We start from the raw sequence: 18,676 nt of genomic DNA, 5'->3' as shown, positions 1-18,676 counted from the left end.
CAGATAATAAAAGATAATAATAGATAATAAAAGAACAATGTTCTTACGAATCGCAAACGACGCTCTTGTAATAGGAATCATAATCACTAAGCAACGACTGAACGCAAAAATCGCATTGAGAAATTACAAGATCTTGGATGGCTGTTTTGCTGCAAAAGAAGCTTTCGTGGAAGACTACCGACGTCTAACGAAGGATACAAGGATACGAACGCGAATACACATTGCGTTCACGAGGATACAAAATACTACAAATTAAAAAAAATCTAAGTGCTAACAGAATACAGAAAACTTGAAAATAATATTCAATTTTGACAAGCATAAATAAAACTATATTCGATATTCCATACTCTTTAGATATGAAACGGTTAAATACTATTCCAGAACGTTAAATATTTAACTATTTGCATTGAAAATTAATCGACAATCGCGTACGTCCGTAAAATTTCGTAGCGGACTATGACAATCAAAAATATTCCTATTTATATAAATTGTATATGCTAAATATTGTTACAAATTGTAAAGAGAAAACGTACGACATGTTATCAACGAACGGAAAGACCATCATGTGCATTCCAGCACGTTCTTTCAGTGTAAGTAGTTAAATACCGCTTTTCTTCATCGTGTTCAAATTATATTATTCAATTTGTGTTTCTGGCACATAGATTTTTTAATTCGTAGCATTCCATTAGAAACTGCACTTTTCTCGCGTATCGCAATCAATCTGACAAACTAGCATCGATATCCATAACAAACTCGATGAAATCGTTATCGTCGTCGATTACTATTACACACGAGTGCCCATCCGGAACTGGATGGTGATCTCGCCCACGTAAGATCCTGTTACGTTTTTTCCCTCGTCCCGGGAAAAGAAGCACGATAAATAATTATCACAGTCTGAACTATATGTCTAATTCTCCTACTTGCGCCCTACTTGCAGTACACAGTTTACACGGCTAATCTACACAACACACGCGCGCGACCGCACTTATACTTCAATATCTTCAAAATATTCAGTTCGTCGCTATATACGAGACTCATACATATGTATATGTATACGAGTATATGTATAAATATACAGGGTGTTCTAGACGTCGCGCGTTTTCTTTCGACTGCAGATACAGACGACTATGATAAACGGAATATATCCTCTCAATAGTTTTTGTAGCATAAAGATTATTTAAAAATTAAAGTTTTTCAAAATGAGTGAGATAAAAGATGTATAAATTAAATCTTCATTTTCACCTTAAATGAAATATACAAATTCACAATTTAATCAATTTAATAAAAATAAGATATTAATTTTTATTAAAAAAGAGAAATCGTAATAATTAATTCTAAATCCATTGTCTGCAATGATGCAGAAAACGCGCGCGCGTGCGTGATGCCCGATATATAAATAAAAAAAATGCAACACTACACGCGAGCGAACCGAGTCGCTTGTTTTTCGCGTCCGCAGAATGTACAGTCGAGAATAAATTATTTATAAGCGACGTTTGGGTTCTCAATAGGCGGAGCTTATATAGAAGAGGTTCAATCGAATCTTTTCCTTCAATTGTAATCTTCTTTCTTTTGTACAAAAAGAAGAAATGCATTTCTTATTGGTCTGATAATAAAATAGTACCTCGGCGGAAACTCAGCGTACAGATCGACTCTCAAATGGAGACATATCCTACCGCGCGAGCTTCCTCTTGCACATTAGAATTCTCATTATTTTCTTTTCTTTTTCATTGTTTTCATTTTTCTTTTATGCACCAATATGGTGTGTATGGTTTAAACATACTCAGGCTCTAAATAATACCTAGCCGAGTTTACCCGTTTTTGTCGGATGATTAATCATCCGGATTCTTTCCGAAAACTAAATATGACCGTTTGCCATTTATTATTCATCATTACAAAAGTCAATTCGTACCGTCCAATTTGATCTCAAAGAACGCGTTAGTGCGCGAACATACGTGTTAAAAACGCAATTACAATCGCAATCGCGTCATTCGCTTAAAAGTGCTTCCTAAGAGGCCGGCTATCAATTCGTTCATAGAATATTATTCCGAAGAATTCAAAATCGGATTTAATAAAAACTACGAATATGTATACACCGAGCCAATATCAGGATGATTTGCAGTTAAGTCAATCGCAAATCGTTCCGCACATCCAAGTTCAAATGCATAATCCTAAAAATGTTCGTCGCTGACATTTCAGCCACTTTCACTATTCGCAAAAATGCGTCACTCGCAAGACAGCTCGGCGACACCTTTTATCACGCTTATCGCTTCATATCATTATCATTAGCGATCAGAATTTACACATAGGAAAACGATTGTTCTAACGCACGCATGCGTTCGTTTTCTCACGCTCACGGTTCTTTCGTTTTCGCTTCGCTGGGTCCCGCGGGTCGCCTTACTGTCAGGGTCTGACGAGAGGCTTACCTCCGTAGGGAGCGGGATACTGTCCTGTCAACAGGGGATAGCCCAAGCCCACATGAGTATGATGATGCGTGTGTACGTGTCGCTGCGGCGGCGGCGACCTATTGTCTTTGCCGAGATTACCGCCACTGGCATCCACTACACCCTGCTGCTGCTGCTGACTACCCGGCTGACCCTGCTGTTTGCCGGACGGTTGCTGACCTTGTCCTGGAGGAGGCCCTGGGCCCGCGACTGACGTGGGCGGACCACTGGGAGGTCGGGCGGGTGTCGGACCTGCCGATGATGGGCTGGCGGACGCCGCGGACGTTTTAGGCGTTGGTGACTTGAGCGCGCGCTCTTGCAGCTCGTGTATCTTGTGCGCTGAATAATACTGATTAGCATGATGTTGAAGCAGGTCTAACGCCTTACCGCCGGGCGGTCGACTCAGATCTTCTGGTGCGTGATACCTGGGTAGTTGGTGAAGGTAGGGGTTACTTGAATAAGGACCAGGCACCAACATAGGACCAAGGCCGCGATATACTGGATGACCTGGATCGAAGGGCAACGCGCCGTAATGCTGCGGGCTTGGCATGTAAGCACTGGGATGGATGTAAGCAAACTGCGAGGTAGGCGGTGGCGGCGGTCCCTGGGTCTCCATCGTCGGTTTTACACCTTCTTGCTTGCTCTTAGAGTCCTCACTCTTACCGAGATCCTGTGGTTTCTCTTGCTTCGGCTGGTGCTTCGGGCTTGGCGGCGGCGCTTTCGCCTGTTGATTTTGTTTACTCGATTCCTCTTTTCTTCTTTGCTCACCCGGATATAGATAATACCTCCTATCGTCCTGAATGGGTCCCGGTGGAGGCGGCGGTGGTGCCGCTCTTTGACTCTGCGAACCGTGATAGACGTGATACGGACTCATTTGACTCTTCATCTCGATACTCTCCTTGAGTATTTGATGATTTTCATGTTGCTTATCCTTTAGGCTCGGTTGCGGTTGCGGCTCCTGCTTGATCTTGACTTTCTGCTCATGCGGCTCCTGGTCCTGCGACTGCTGACTCTGCTGCTGCTGTTGTTGCTGCTGCTGCTGTGAAATTGGTTGCGGCGGTTGATAGGGATAGCCCGGCGGCATATAACCGCCATAAGCACCATAATAGTGCGGCTGCTGTTGCGGCTGTGGCACCGACTGGCTCAGCTCCTTCTTCTCCTTTTCCGACACGACGCTTTGTAAACTCGCCATCGAAGGCATCTGCGGTATATTGAGCGGTTTGATCTCCTGTTTGGGCGTAAGGTCGCTCGGCTTCTGGTCTACCACCGGCTTGCTATCCGGTACGCTAGGCACCAGATAAGGCGGCTGACCGTAGTACGGATACATACTAAAGTGAGCAGGCAAATGCGCCGGTGCCGTAGCCTTGTTGTCCTTCTCTTGGCTCTGCTTGGACTTATCTGCCGGTTCGGCCTCGAGAACCGGCGCCGCGTCGTCCGATATGTCCGAATAGGCCGGACTTTGTACATCGTCGCGCGCCGAATCAACAATCGGCGCTTCGAGCGGCGACGGGTGCGGACTACCGCCAGGCGATTTTCGCGACTTCTTCTTGTAGCCCTGCGGCTTGGAAACACGCGTGTCGGTGCTCGTCTTGCTTTTGTCTTGCTCTGGCATCAATGCCGCCGTGGGTTTCACCTTAAACTGTGGCATTTTTGCCGCGTGCAACGGGTACTGCTGCAAATGTGACTGTACAGTTTGACCCGGATGACCCGGCTGTGGCGGTGCCGTTTGTAGACCCGCCGCCTGCTGCGATACCTGACTCGTCAGATTCTGCAGACCCGGATGCTGACTGGCTATACTTTGTAGACTGGCCTGTTGCTGCTGTTGCTGCTGCAACCCAGCAGACTGCACAACATGAGCCTGCGCGGGTTGACCCAATTGAGCCGACAGAGGATGCGACACCGATTGTAATTGATGCGCTGGCGGTAACTGCTGTTGAATCGATGACTGCAATTGTTGTTGCTGCTGACTGCCAACACCAGGCTGCAACTGTTGTTGCGGTGGTTGACCGACTTGTTGCAACGTCTGCTGCGCCTGCTGCAGAAGTGGATTTTGCGATTGATGCGATTGCTGCATCTGAGAGGGCTGTGGCGGTTGCGGTATATTGAGGGGCTGGGAAATATTCGTGCTTGGATGCGGTGAAGGCACAGGCCTAGGGGACTGACTGGGATGTGGGCTGGGACTCTGGGGCGGATTCGACGAGCCTAACGACGATTGACTCTGTTGCTGCTGCTGCTGCTGCTGCTGCTGCACTGATTGCTGCTGCACTCTCGACGAGGATACAGTGGAAGTAGGCGCCGGCAAATCATCCTGACCAAACCTCAGCACGCCGGGCTTCACGATATTTTTATCCGCGAGCACGGGCGTGGGTGGTTCTATGCTGGGCGACAGAACCCTCGGTGGCGGCGGCGGCGTTTCCGGCGGCAGTGCCGCTGCCGGTGGACTCGTCGCTCTCACCGGCGTGCCTTCGGGCTTGTCCGCTGGCGACTTCACTGGCGTAGCTGGACTCGGTGCCTCGATGTTGCTCTCGTCGTTCTCCGACATGCTAGTGATACCCTCCTTAGTGTCGTCGTCATCAGCAGAGCCGTGCGCGTGACTCTGATGATATTTAAGTCCGTTGATGTGTTTGTACTTTTTACTGCAGTTCGGTTCGGGGCATTCGAGTAAAACCGGACTGGCGGGCGGCGAACCGCTAGGCGGTGTGGGCGGTGGCGCCCGTCGTTTATTCTTGTCCTGCTCCTCTTCTGGTCCGCGTGACTTCCGCTTTGCTGCCGGATCCGGTCGCGGTGGCACGAACGCCGCCGGACTTGGACTGGCCGCGGGTGATCCCTGCGCACCCCGACGACCTTTGCCACCGTTGCGCAATTTACTGTGCACGGAACTTCTCGTCTCCGTGAAGTTGCTCAGATCGTTACCGGGAGTGGAGTTGGCCGCTGCGCGACCGCGCTTACCGCGTCCCTTTGGTGTGCGGGCGTCTAGGTCGCTAGTCGGCGAGTCGCAGAAACGGGGTGGCGCCCAATCGTGACGCGTACAGTCCAGCAACGTCCCTACGTACGTTTTACCTCGCCACGTAACGTTTACTACTAGTACACCTGCAATAGAAAGAAAAGGTTTCAAATAGTAATAATCGAATAGAGACAAAATCCTTCGAGAACTTAATAATTATGTTTTATACTCTGATAGCATTTGGAAGTATCTTTAACTCTAAGATAACATATATAGCAAGCATGTTTGATATCTTCAATCTGTTGACGTTGGAAGTATCCAGTATACAAGTAAATAAGATATATCTTAATAAGATATAATATGTATCTATATGGCTATTAATTTTGCGATCTTTTATCAAAGTGGATTCGACATAATGTAATTTGCGACAATTCTTCAAAGCATACTCCAAATATTTCAGATATAAGATACTATACATTTGCAAAATTGTATTTGTAAAATTTTTATGAAAAGTTTTCTAAATAATATAAATTCTTATTATTATAATAAAAGTCTATTTATATTCGTATTACATTGCTATATTTTATATAAATATATATATTTTTTGGAGAATTGTCGCAAATTACATTATGTCGAGTTCACTTTGATAAAAGATCGCAAAATTAAAGTTTAATTTGTTTTCGATCCGAAGAAATAGGAAATAGAAATCCTTGTTTTCGATCCAAAGAAATAGAAGAAGAAAGAGAAAATGACAAATCTTTTTTTTGTGTTGGACGAAGAAACGTAAATATGTATCATTGCGGTAACAAAATAATGCGAAAGTTATGACAAGGGAAAAATCGGTCCTAAAAAATACGACAGTATTAACGTCAAGAGCAGTTTCATCGCCGTAATAAGCTTCATGGTAACTCGGTGACGAGCTAACTCGCATCTGTCTTCCCTTTTCCTCTCACCGTGTTCTTCGTTCCTGCACGATCAGCGTCGTTAATTGAAAATATCTCGGCCGTGCACGTGCAAGAAAACCCAGCTTCTCGCAGGTGATCCCGACGAGAAATGCTGCAGGTGTTCCCGGCGAAATTCTCGTCTTTCATACAGTGTGCGCGGCTAAATCACTTTCGCGTTCGTGTAATAGCTAAAGTCGACTTGACGTAAATCGAATCACCTCCATGGGGCATGTTGCACCAGATTTAAATGTCAAAGCTTCGCGGAACATACAGGGTGTATGTGAAATAAATGATGTCTTCTATCAACGAAAGAAAAAACTCTATTTAAAAATTGCTTTCTCGAAATGTTTTATGCGCAGTAAGATAGAATTTATGAAACATACTCTTCGTAAAATGAGAGCGGCTATTAAAGATTCTAGATAAAAAAATTGCTAAAATGTATATAATAATACGGTCAGACATAAAATTAAATTCTTACAGTAGTTTTGATAAAAAGATTTTTTTATTTCCATCGCGCTTGAATTAATTTTTTTCCTCCAGACACGATCCACGTCTTTTGAGAATAATACCGTTTAAAAATAGATACCTCCGTTAGAATGAGAATATCCGGGGAAGATCGTCGAAACGAGCTCGTTATTTGCATCGAAGCGGGTTGGTTCCGCGGACGATGTGAATCGAGACCAAAAATAAAGGGGCAAGCAGTACGGTAGTCGAGAAGAAAATAAAGAGGCGGATATACACAAAGAGAACAATAAAAACGGCGGAAGTTCCAAGCCGACCAAGTTCCTAAAAGCCACATAACACTGTGTTTCTACTCCATCTGTCAGACGTACATCTCGTTCTCTCTCGTCTCGGGAATGAAACGAGATGTTTCTCATTGTTTCTTCCTCTATCCTGCGGCTCTTGCCCCTCAGACTTTCGCCCTTTTTCTCTCCCTTCCTTACTCGCCACACGGTAGAAACCTCGGGGCATTTTGGTTGATTGAGTCGTCCCCTCGCGCGTTGACGTCATTCCCATTTACCGCGAAAGAAAAATGTATGGGCGAGCACTAGCATCGGCGAGGGATGATGATAAATCCGTACACCTCACCCTCGATATGCGTCTTTTCATCCTGTCTGTTTTCGAGATCTGTTTCCTCCCGCTGCACCGCTCTTTTCTTACGCTACTCTCTTCCTCTTTCTTCTTCTTTTTTTTTTTTTCATGTGGATCCCGACAGCAGTAGAGTGTCGAGTAAATGACTAATTAACCGCTAATAACTCAGACAAGCGTTGAACATTAGCCTTACGTCGGTGAACGTTTCACTTTGAACGGCGAGGTTCGCAAAAATGCATGCCGTCAAAAAGACTTTAACGGAGAAAAAGTAAAACGACGTTTCAAGTGAGTTTACTAAATAATATAATAAAATACGCTTTAATAGGAAATATAAGAGACTGAACTAATAAAAATAAAAATTGTTTTAATATACAAATACGTAGACGTATTAGCAAAATAAACTCCGAGTCTGTAAAATAAATAATAAGATTCTATTCTTTATTAAATTTGAAATTAATTTAAAAGTGTTTTATATTTCAAATTTAATTATTAAGATATACATATATAAATAAATATAAAAATTAATGGCATATTTGATAATATTTTACAACTTCTGCCTTACAACTGATAATATTTTTTTTTTTTTTTTTTTTATAGTATTATGTGGCATAATAGCAATTTTACAAATGAGTTTATCTTCATATCTTACATTCGGCCTCGCGATCTCCAAGTTCCCTAGGTTTAATAGAATTTCTCGCGGCACAGTAAACGAATAATCGCGTGGTTCGCCCCGGAGAGATTGCGGTCGCGGCAGCTGGAAGCAAAGAACACCAAGTCACATCCAGCATTATTTGCCCATTGCTCTTTTGCGGTGAACAGACGACATCGGTACAGTGCGTCGCCGCCTCCTCCTCGAGTTTCCTCTTCCTGAAAGCCGGCGAACGATAAAGGAGCTCTTTTCCGAAGCGGGAGATTTGCGGTCGTGGTCAAAAGAAACCAGGCACCAACAGATGAAGAAGAAAAGCGCTCGCAGTTTCAGCATAAAAGGACGAGTTAATACAATATTTCTCGTGAGATACCGTCGAGCGCAACGATATCGTAGTACCTCGGAGTCGAATCTTCTCGGTTTGGAACAGCTGTCAGATGAAATCACGTCCGATGTTACTCGCCCTTCGAGCGATGACAATCGAACACATTGTTCCAAACCGAGAGATCGCTTTCGGCACGAATAGAGTTTTCGCAACGAATATTCGTCACGAAAGTATCTTCCGAGATTCAAGCAAGATGGATCTCTTCTCATTTATCGATGTGTCGAGGGAAATGTTAATCTTCTAATCTGTATACATAAAGTTTCATGTCTAATTTGCGATTTCGATGAACTAAGTTAAATTTTAGTCGAGAAAAATCGTCGATAGACTATACTTGATCAATGCAAAGATAAAAACAAATAGCAGCAGTTTTCTGGGATATATTACGTTATTTATTCATATAATCGCCAAATATAATTTTTTTATGTATCTCATCGTTTTATCAGATGAACGCTTTCACGTGCAAAGTAATATTTAAAATTTTAAATATTGAATATTTTTAAATATAAAATAAGAAATATTTAAGTTTTGTGTATATGAATTTTTTAGATACGTGTTACGTATGATGTGGTCGAATGATATCTCGACGATATCTCGCTCGATAGAACCTGCAGAGCGGAATGGAACGATGCAGCTGCCAGGCGAAACGTGAAATCACAGAGCAGCGATATTTGTCCTCACCGAATGGCAATCGCCCGTGGCACCCAGAAAACAACATTGACTGAGATCAGTCTGGAAATAAGTGGATTTCTTTTCGACTCGAAAGCTCACAATCGCAGCGAAGAAGATCCATGAAAAACGAGTTATATTAAAGAACGAACTTTAGTGAAAAAAGAAGATACATGTGCGATATGTCTCAGAAATTCTCTTTATAATATTCAGCTTATTATAGATATACTTCCACACAATTTACTATGATAAATGTTGATATTAATTGCACGGCATAGTTTGATAAATAAGAAATAAAATACTAGATCCTAATTTTATCTATTTTACAGCAAGCTAGCAGAGGTGCGCCTTTTTTAACTGATATTTTTTATTTAATCATCAATTATAAATTTACTTAACATTGTATATTAAGGGATGGATGAAATTTGTATGTACAACTATCTCTAATGACAATTTCTCGTCTATCGATCTTGACAGAGAAGCAGACGTTTCAAATCCGAATCTCAAAGAACCCGAGAGGAAGCGACATCTTGTAAACGGGATACATGGGATACATAGAAAGAGAAGATTGTAAGAGGAAGGAAGAGGAGTAAGAGAAGGAGCAAGAGCAGGATTTCGCCGAGGTGAAGCGAGAGATGTTCCAAAGATCGATAACAAGCTGTATAACTCTAGCTTCCATCCACTGGAAAGAGAGACCTCTCTCTCCCTCTCTCCTCATCCTTTCCCTTCTTGCCCACCCCGTCGCGTCTCCGACAAGCATCCTTTCATCAACGTCTCTGTGATCCAACTAAACTACCCTGACATCGACAAAACCAGGTCCGATGGGAGATAGACGCCGTTACGATACACACTTTAGCTCACGGGGATACATATGATTGTATTGGTGGCTGTTCGTGTAGCCTTCACAATCTCGCGTAATGCCTTTCTGTACAAGATGTTCAGAATATGTTCACGATATACGAATCAGAGTCTTTGAATATAGATATTTGAATGTGGATTAAATTTTTTTTAAAAATCTGAGTTTTTTACTCAACATAGAAAAATAGAAAAATCAATTTATAAAATAGAATTATATGATTATTTTTTTTTGCACACGCACTATAAACATAGCTTGAAAAATATCAGGATCAGTTCTTAATTTTCATTCTTCGAGTTTGCCAATATCGACAATAAGGGAAATAAAAATTTGAATATTTTTTTTCGATACAAAAATGGAGTTGTATCTTATCATCTAGAATGTCATATGGAACTAAGGCACGCGTTAACAGCGATACGAGCTATCAGCGGTTAAAGTACTTCTCTGTCGGCCGATCGACGGTCATTAGTTACACGCGCACGCACGCATAATTACACATTCGCGCGTATGACATTTATTGCCGGAGATTAATCTGTTAGCTTCGCGGAATTAATAATGCGCTGCGTTTATAAAGCAAGGGGATGTAAATCGGGATCGATCGAGCGAGCAAGCGGACGGGTGAGCGCGACGCGTCATATCGTTTTTATCGACTTCGTTTGTTTATCCACGCGTGTCGAATGTCTTACGTAATTGCCGCGTGGCTCGCGTGTACGTGAAAGAAATTGCCCGTTTTCTTAATCGTTCGCTTCCCGAGAAAATTTCTCAGAGAATATCTTAACCTACTTATTATACATGAGCGTATCGACGATATGTCTGCAAGTATAATGTAAGTTTGAAATATGAGCCTTAAATAAGAGTACAAATCGACAAATGCAGTTCGAATCAATTTGCCTTTGATACAGTGGAAAAAAAAAAAAAAACACCGAGAAACTATCTAATATTTTCATTCTAAAAACTTTGATCAATATAGAACCAATTTTTCTTTGACGAAAATTTCAAAGCTCTTATTCCGAAATGAAAAAAAAATAATAAGATATAAGTTTCAAAGCTTTTAAAAAGAATAAATGTGAGATACAAGATATTGTATCACTTATTTTATCAATTATTTTTTTACATAAGTAGATTTCTCTTTAACTCAAGAGTCTTTAAAATTTCCGAAAATTGTTTAATGATTCATAGATTATTAAAAGTTTTTCGTTACGATTATTATTATTAAATATATTAATAAATACGCGAGAAAAAGAGATGAAGATGAGAAGTGACTCGAAAAAACGGAAGTGGAGAACGAAGCGGGTGAATTCGTTATAAAGTAAGGCGGTGCGAAGACGCGGCAGCCGCAAAACCAGAACAGAGATTCCGCCGCCGTTTTATTTCTCTCACCGATATAACACGCCGCTATAGAGCTCTCTCTTTCTCTGTAGCCTTTTTCTCGTGTCTCTCCGCGAGTTGAAGAGGGACCACCGACCAAAGAGTAAACGTGGAGAGAAGTAACAAGGAGATGAAAAGATATAGAAGAAGAGCGAAGAGAGCCGAGCGAAACGAGAAAAAGAGGTAGAACGAATGTGGCGGGAAGGGGTAAATGGCGATAGAAGAGTTACGGGGATGAAGGAGGCAAAACAGAGGAAAGAGGATGAAACGCAAGAGAGGACGTAACAGCAGGATATCAGCGTCGAACGACGAAAGTAATAAAACTTGGATGGATGGCAGGCTCGGACAGATTGGTCGGCTATTCAATTGGGAATTCGACGAATTTATGGACTTCTTAATCTGCCATTATGGACGGCCATTTAGCAACTCCCTTTCACGTCTAGGCTTTGCCACGCAGTTTATTCTTTCGATGTCGGAGCAAGTGGAGGACGAACATACAAGAGAAATTTATTTCTTGTTAATAAATGTTGTAATTTGATACAACTACTATCCTATGGACTGTCTTATTATTCCTTTTGTTATTTTCTTACATATATCCATATTTTTCTTTATTTGAATCTCTTATATTGCGTATATAATTTTTTTACTACAAAAATGCAAAAGATAATTGTTGAAAGCGGAATGTACGCGTGTGCGTGAGCGCGCGCTTGGGACAAAACATCTCAAGTCCACCGTTTTTTTTATTAAGTTAGATTAAACTTTACATTTGGATGTTACAAATTGCCAGCGAAGAGAGAGAATATATTTTTCTCTCTAGAGAAAACTTTGAAAGTCCATTACTCAGTTTTGACGTGGAAGCGCTTGGTTCCTTTCATATAATGATCGTTCATTTATCTTTGCTTTGCGAGGGAATCCAGCGGTGAAAAACAAGCTACTCGGTTCGGCTGCCTTCGAAGGAACGATCATAAAGTAGACCTTTGGTGCCGTGAAGGAAAAAAGAGACGGAGAAAGAGAAAAAGAAACAGAGAAAGAGAAAGAGAGAGAAAACACGGAATATGATGAGAGAAAAGAATGAAGGAAAAAGATAGAGAGAAAGAAAGAGATAGGGACGTATAAAGAGAGAGCAAGAGAAGAAAGAGCAGTCGGGGAGAGTCACGATGTAGTTTTAACCCGACGACAACCACGACCGCGGTATTACACATAATACCTGTCTGACAAGCTACCTTACCCGTGTTGTGTCAGCCGCGAGTCGGCTATGTGTATGTCGGGTATTATGTATGTATGTGTAATTTTGTGTGTGTGTGTGTGTATATGCGCGTGAAACACGCGCTTTTGTGTGCGCACAGCCTACCGCTCGGCATGCACGACTGTATGCGGTTGCGTGCGCCTGCATTGCACGCTCGAATGTGGCTCGAGAATTCGGCTAAAACTGAAATAGTCGACTTTATTTGGGAAGATTGGCAATATATTTCGCGAACATAGGTAGAATTTTGTCAGTTATATTTTTTTCGTGATTATACTTTCATATATATATATATATATATATATATATATATATATATATATATATATATATATATATATGTGATTTATGTTACATTTTATATATATAATTAAATTACGTTTTATATATTATTGTTTTTTATATATAATTATGTTAAACATTATAGTCACACGACAGAATGAACTTTCGAGTCAATTTAAAGAATTGCGCTATGCGAGAGATAATTTTGGACTATTCTGTATGTTTAAACACCTAAATTATGTAATTTATATCTATATTCGTATGTATGAGCGTGTATTTATGCGCAATAGTGATATTTCGTTACGAAACGTGAACGAAACTACGACGACCGAGAGAAATGCTCGCGTGTATCCGTGTAGCGTGCGGCTTTCTTTATTATTTCCGGAGATCGCCCCAGAACGTATTATAACAAAATCGTCGTTGATGCATGCGACGATAGAAGTCGAAGAAGGCTTTTCTCCGCGGTAGATTATCTATTAGCGAAATTGGAATTAATTATACGCGCGCGCCGTTCGCTCGCAATAGAATTAATTATTCCACTGGTGCGCGTCCTTCCTAGCACTTTTGTTTTAATTTCATTCTCTTATCAGTTTTATCTCACGTGCGAGTCGAACCGCGGCGCCATTATTTTATATCGCGGCACATTATCATATAGGAATGGCGAGAAAAATAAAATATTTAAGAATTCTCCGCGTTTATAATTGAGAAAATTATGGTAAGTTATTTAGATGCGAATATTAATAATTATGTGTTTCAATTTTAATTATAAAATTCAATAGAAAAATTGACTTAATAATTGTTAAACGTTTTATTCGTTATCATTATTACATATAAAGTTCGCTACGTTCCATCTAATTTATCGATGCTAATTAGTCTGGAGTCATACAACGGTGTTAAGGACATTCTATATTTTGCATCAGAGTGTTAAGTGACTTGCAGAAATGTGCCGATTAAAATTTTTACGCACACGGACATAGATATTCTACAATGTTTAAATATTTTCTTTTTTAACAAAGTTTGTACAATATACACACATACGCATTACACGTAACAGCGAGTCTCGCATTAGCCTCTAGAATTAGCGATTGGATTTAGCGACATATAAAACATCAAAATTACGTTTACGAAACGTATGCTAATGAGCATGAAAACATTTTACATCCGAATAAATTAACCTGCATTACTTTGCAAACGATCATTATCACGGATTATTACCGTAGAAATGATTTTTATAACCGTAGAAATGGTCTTAATAATTATATCCAATTATAAAGATTATCGCGTTTATTCTAATCATAGTTATCGGTAGTAATACACCAGCATGACATCGCAACATTTTCATGCGGTAAACCAGTCCGGCAATCAAGCGGCAAGTTATAATTCTCTCTTGCGTGATTATGTTTTATTGTAGAAGCTTTTTTTTTAATCAAAGCGAAATAAAGCACATATCAAGTTTCTAAACAAAAAACTGAATAAAATAAAATATATATAAATAATATATATATATATGTTATGTTGTATGTATGACAATTGTATGATTGCAATCGATTAAAAAGCGCTTCCCAACAAAACGAAATAATAAAGTCGCGATTACAACATTTTTATTTACCCGAGTTTTCCGTCCAGTGAAGTATCGGATGGATATTTGTAACCCCGAATCGTTCGAGCAGCAACAAGATCGATCGGATGCTATTCCTATTACATCGTATTCTCCGAGTGTTTACTTGGGGCAAACGATTGATCGATCATCGTTGCTTGTTATTTTCAGTCGATACGAGACGTTACAATTTTTATTGGATCGATACCACGATGACGATACTTGTTATTATTTATTAGAATAATTATGACACGGTGCAATCGAAGCAGTTACCGCGAAAGTATCGATATCACGATTATTATTTATTAAATCTGGATAACAGAATTTTAATTCTGAAAATCAGAATTTAAATCATAATTTACACAAAGACAAATCAAACTTCGATGTTATTGTAAAGAGAAAAATTAATCCAAAACTTTATTTTATTATTATTCTACCAACTATTATCAATCGCGAAGATTGCTCTATTAATAACTAGACATCTACTTAAATCCTCACTAAAATGTCGACTCATGTTAAACTCATTATACATCTCCATTATCGAGTTCTTCATTTACTTATTTGTTTTACTTCTGACATTTATTATGTGAATTGATCTGCTCATTTTTAAGACATACGAAAATTAAAAAGAAAATTATATTCACCGAAGAATTCCAAGTACACCTAAACTCGTCGAACTTTAATGAAAAAATATTGAAATGATAATTAATATACATATACCTAAGAAATATTATAATATAAATAAAAATATTTCTCGTATTAAAAGATTATTTAAAATTAATAGTTGTTTAATCATTTAATATATACATACACTGTCAGATAAATAATATCCTACATTTGTTTGACAAAAGTGATGCTTCTTTTTTTCAGGAAGCATTGCAATACAATTATCGTTCATTATTATATCACGAAGAAAATCGGGAAGTAAGCGGGGCTCGTTTCCTGCGCTCTACGTTTACACGACGCAATAACGGTGAACATCATTTTATATAGCAACTAACGATGCTTAATATTACTTAATATCCCGGGAAAAACAAGTGGGCGGCAGATACGATGATTTTGCATTGAACGATAGAAAATGTGCTCGTATAATCCCTTAGGACGCCGATTTTCATAATAATAGCACGAACTTTATAAGCGCTACTATATTAATGTTATTACTGTTATTCACCGGATTGCAGAAAATCAATAAGTATCAGATATGTCTTTATCCGAAAAGCTCGGGACTAGTAACAGGGTAAATTCGATGGAAACAAACTTGACAAGTGAATAACCGAGAATGCGAATGAGTCTTTAAATATAAATTCTTCGTATTTTATTGACATTTTCTAAGCTTTGACACTCAAGTCCTTCGAATTCTTAATGAGCCGTTAAAAATGAAAATGTCGCTAATTCAACATTCATATAAAAGAATTTGAGAAAAACATTCATGTGGATGATATTTCATCGAGAGATTATGTATCGTGGAAAGAATTGATAATTAACATCAATCACACGAGTTGGAAGAAATTTTTATTGGCCAAAATAAAGTAGATTAACTATTGGATAATCGATTATAAAAAAATATTGTTAGAGATAACTTTAGCTTTTTAATTAAATAAAAATACATCGTGCTAATTATTTTTTCAAGTATCAGATATAGAGTAAATTAAATTTTCAGATCCAACAAAATTTCGCTGTGAAAAGCGTATCGTTTAAAATTAATAAGAAAAGAAATATCCATTTTTAATTAAATGTGCATCAGATGCGCTAATAATTATATGTTAAAAAAGAAGAATTATAACAAACACACACACGCGCGCGCGCGCGCGCACAGTATTGTTAAAATCAACGTATAAAATTAATTTATCAAAATAGCTTTTCGTTCCCGATAAAGAAACAAAATCTTTTATCAAATAAATTCATCATATCGAATGAATTTTAATATTCAATTATTATCAATTAGAAAACATTAAAAACTAACTTTAGATTATCATGTTTTTTAAAATCAATTTAATTATCTAATTCTCTACAACTAAGTAGAAATTAAGAAGAGAGCACGAAAGTAGGTCCAAGATATACGGAGGCGAATGGATGAATTAAGCTGTAACGAGGTTCTTACTTACCTCCTTCAGTCTCGTGCCAAACGATGCCCTCGAGGGTGACGGAGGTGCCGGGCTCGCAGGGCCCCAAACATTCCGGCTCGGTAATGGTCCCTACGCTGGTCCCAACGCACACATCGGACATGTCCTATAACACAAAGTAAACGACGAACGGTGAGTCGAGATGTCACATATATATATGTACTACATAAAATAGTATTTTAATTCTTCCATAAATCTTACCGCTAATTTCGCGAAATGAAATCGCGTGAAATACACGTTTTACCATCTTAATACATAAATAATAATGCTGATTTAATAAAAAAAAATATATTATCTTATTTAATTGTTAAAAAGCTAAATTATTGCTGATAACGCGCATTTATTTTCCAATATTATCGATAGCAGGATTACTGCTATAGATAGACAATGGTATATTGTTTGTAATTAGATTGAGATAATTTTGTATGTCCAGGGGTTTGTTAATCCAACTATATGTAAGACAGTTTAACTATGAGTTGTCGTTACGCTCAGGGACTCGCGTTCTAACTACGAAACGATCTTCTAAGTCCATATGAAAATAGATCAAAAGCGATAGTATAGTTGAATGATGAAAGTGCTAATTGCTAATCCATCAGAGATCAAATTTCACAAATTTATTTGCCTCCGTTACACAATTCAATTATTGATCCTTTCACGTCATCCGTTTGTTTCTTCGATTTCATCACAGCGGTTTATATATCGAAAATAAGTGCTTCGGTTAACTGTTTTTATTAACCTTTCTTGTATGTTTTTTGATAATATCAGGATGTTTTTAACAATCGTGAATTGGACCCCGGATGGCCTCGAAGCGCGGTGGAACGTAACCGAGGATATAAAAGCAATTAGAGGAGATCCAATTAACTAGCTAGTCGTGGGTGCGCGATCGTATACTCGCAACTGTGTCGCACGCTGTTTATGGAAATATCGGCCCGGTCAATATTTCGCCGAACGGACGCAGACGGCTCGAAAATGCCATAGCCGTTTACATCAGACTTGCAAATAGAAACGCGAGTCGGCAAGAGCGTTAAAGATTGATTTTCACGTACCGTGCGCATCTACCACGTCATGTCGCTGAAAATTACGAACATGTCATTCTCGCTCGGATATTGTATAACGCGCGGAGCTATACCGATACTGATTTACACCCGCGAACGCAGACCGTATTTTAAAGAATCTCGGCCACGTGATGAGAAATTTTCCTCTATCCGCCTTCATAATTATATAATTATCCTATTATAAATATTTTTATCTGCGCTATAAACATATCTCCTCGTTTATTTTTGAAATTTAACAAGTTTTGGTTTGAATATATTTATTGATTTATTATTGTTATTATTTATAATTAATATCGCAATATTGTAAACTCAATTATTATATTTACCATTTTTATTATTACAATTACGTAAAATTTCATGTAAATAAAATGCACTAAGTACATAATATAGCACAATGTAGAAACGCAGCCGATCTGCCGCAGGTTTAAAAGCAATTAGCGAGATGTCTACCGAATGAATGCGCTCTGCTGGTCGCGGTAATTTTCGCGGCTCGATGCAAATTTCCATTTTGGAAAACAAAATCGCCGCGCGGCCGGGGCTTTGAGAGCAATTAGCGATGCCCGGCATAATTAACGCGCTAATTAGCGATGCAATTTCGAGTAGCACGAGCATATAACTTTTTCGCATGTCAAATGATCGGCATCGCGGCTGTCGTAGATTTTTCATTTATTCACCCTTCGGGATTTAAATGTCACCAGTTATCGCGATATACTCGCAATATCTATATCCGATATTAATATCTATTTACGCGGTACAATTTTTAAACGATGTACAAAACCATATATCCGTTTGATAGCTTCAGTTATCCCTGATGTGAAAATATCTCTCAATAATAAAATTCTCTAAAAATATAAAATTGACAGTAATCTTCCATTTATTGGTATCATTTAAATCAAATTGGAATGTTTAATATTTCATTTGTTTGTTTTATATGTTATCAAAAATTATATCGGTTGATGTCCCGCATGAATCAATTTTTAAATAATTCTGATACACATACGCCGTATATTAATCTAGATAAATTTATCGGCATT

The 18,676-nt window shown here is 39.1% G+C and overlaps 1 protein-coding gene across 8 annotated transcripts in view; it reads right to left on the bottom strand.

The window, feature by feature from the left end:
- LOC138940712 (zinc finger protein 608) overlaps positions 1 to 18,676 on the bottom strand; it is a 189,384-nt gene that overhangs the window by 4,108 nt on the left and 166,600 nt on the right. For all 8 annotated transcript variants that reach the window (XM_070309839.1, XM_070309840.1, XM_070309837.1 and 5 more), the window contains 2 exons: positions 16,570 to 16,693; positions 2,424 to 5,531 (listed from right to left, as the gene is read on the bottom strand). In XM_070309839.1, coding sequence (XP_070165940.1) covers positions 2,424 to 5,531; positions 16,570 to 16,693 — 3,232 coding nt within the window. The remainder of the gene's footprint in view (positions 1 to 2,423; positions 5,532 to 16,569; positions 16,694 to 18,676) is intronic.

Source organism: Polyergus mexicanus, unplaced genomic scaffold, assembly GCF_030449975.1.
Source record: "Polyergus mexicanus isolate NDT 795.1 unplaced genomic scaffold, iyPolMexi1.0 SCAF_17, whole genome shotgun sequence".
Classification (NCBI taxonomy): domain Eukaryota; kingdom Metazoa; phylum Arthropoda; class Insecta; order Hymenoptera; family Formicidae; genus Polyergus; species Polyergus mexicanus.
Note: the sequence above shows the minus strand (reverse complement) of the source record. Positions and strands in the feature narration are given on the sequence as shown.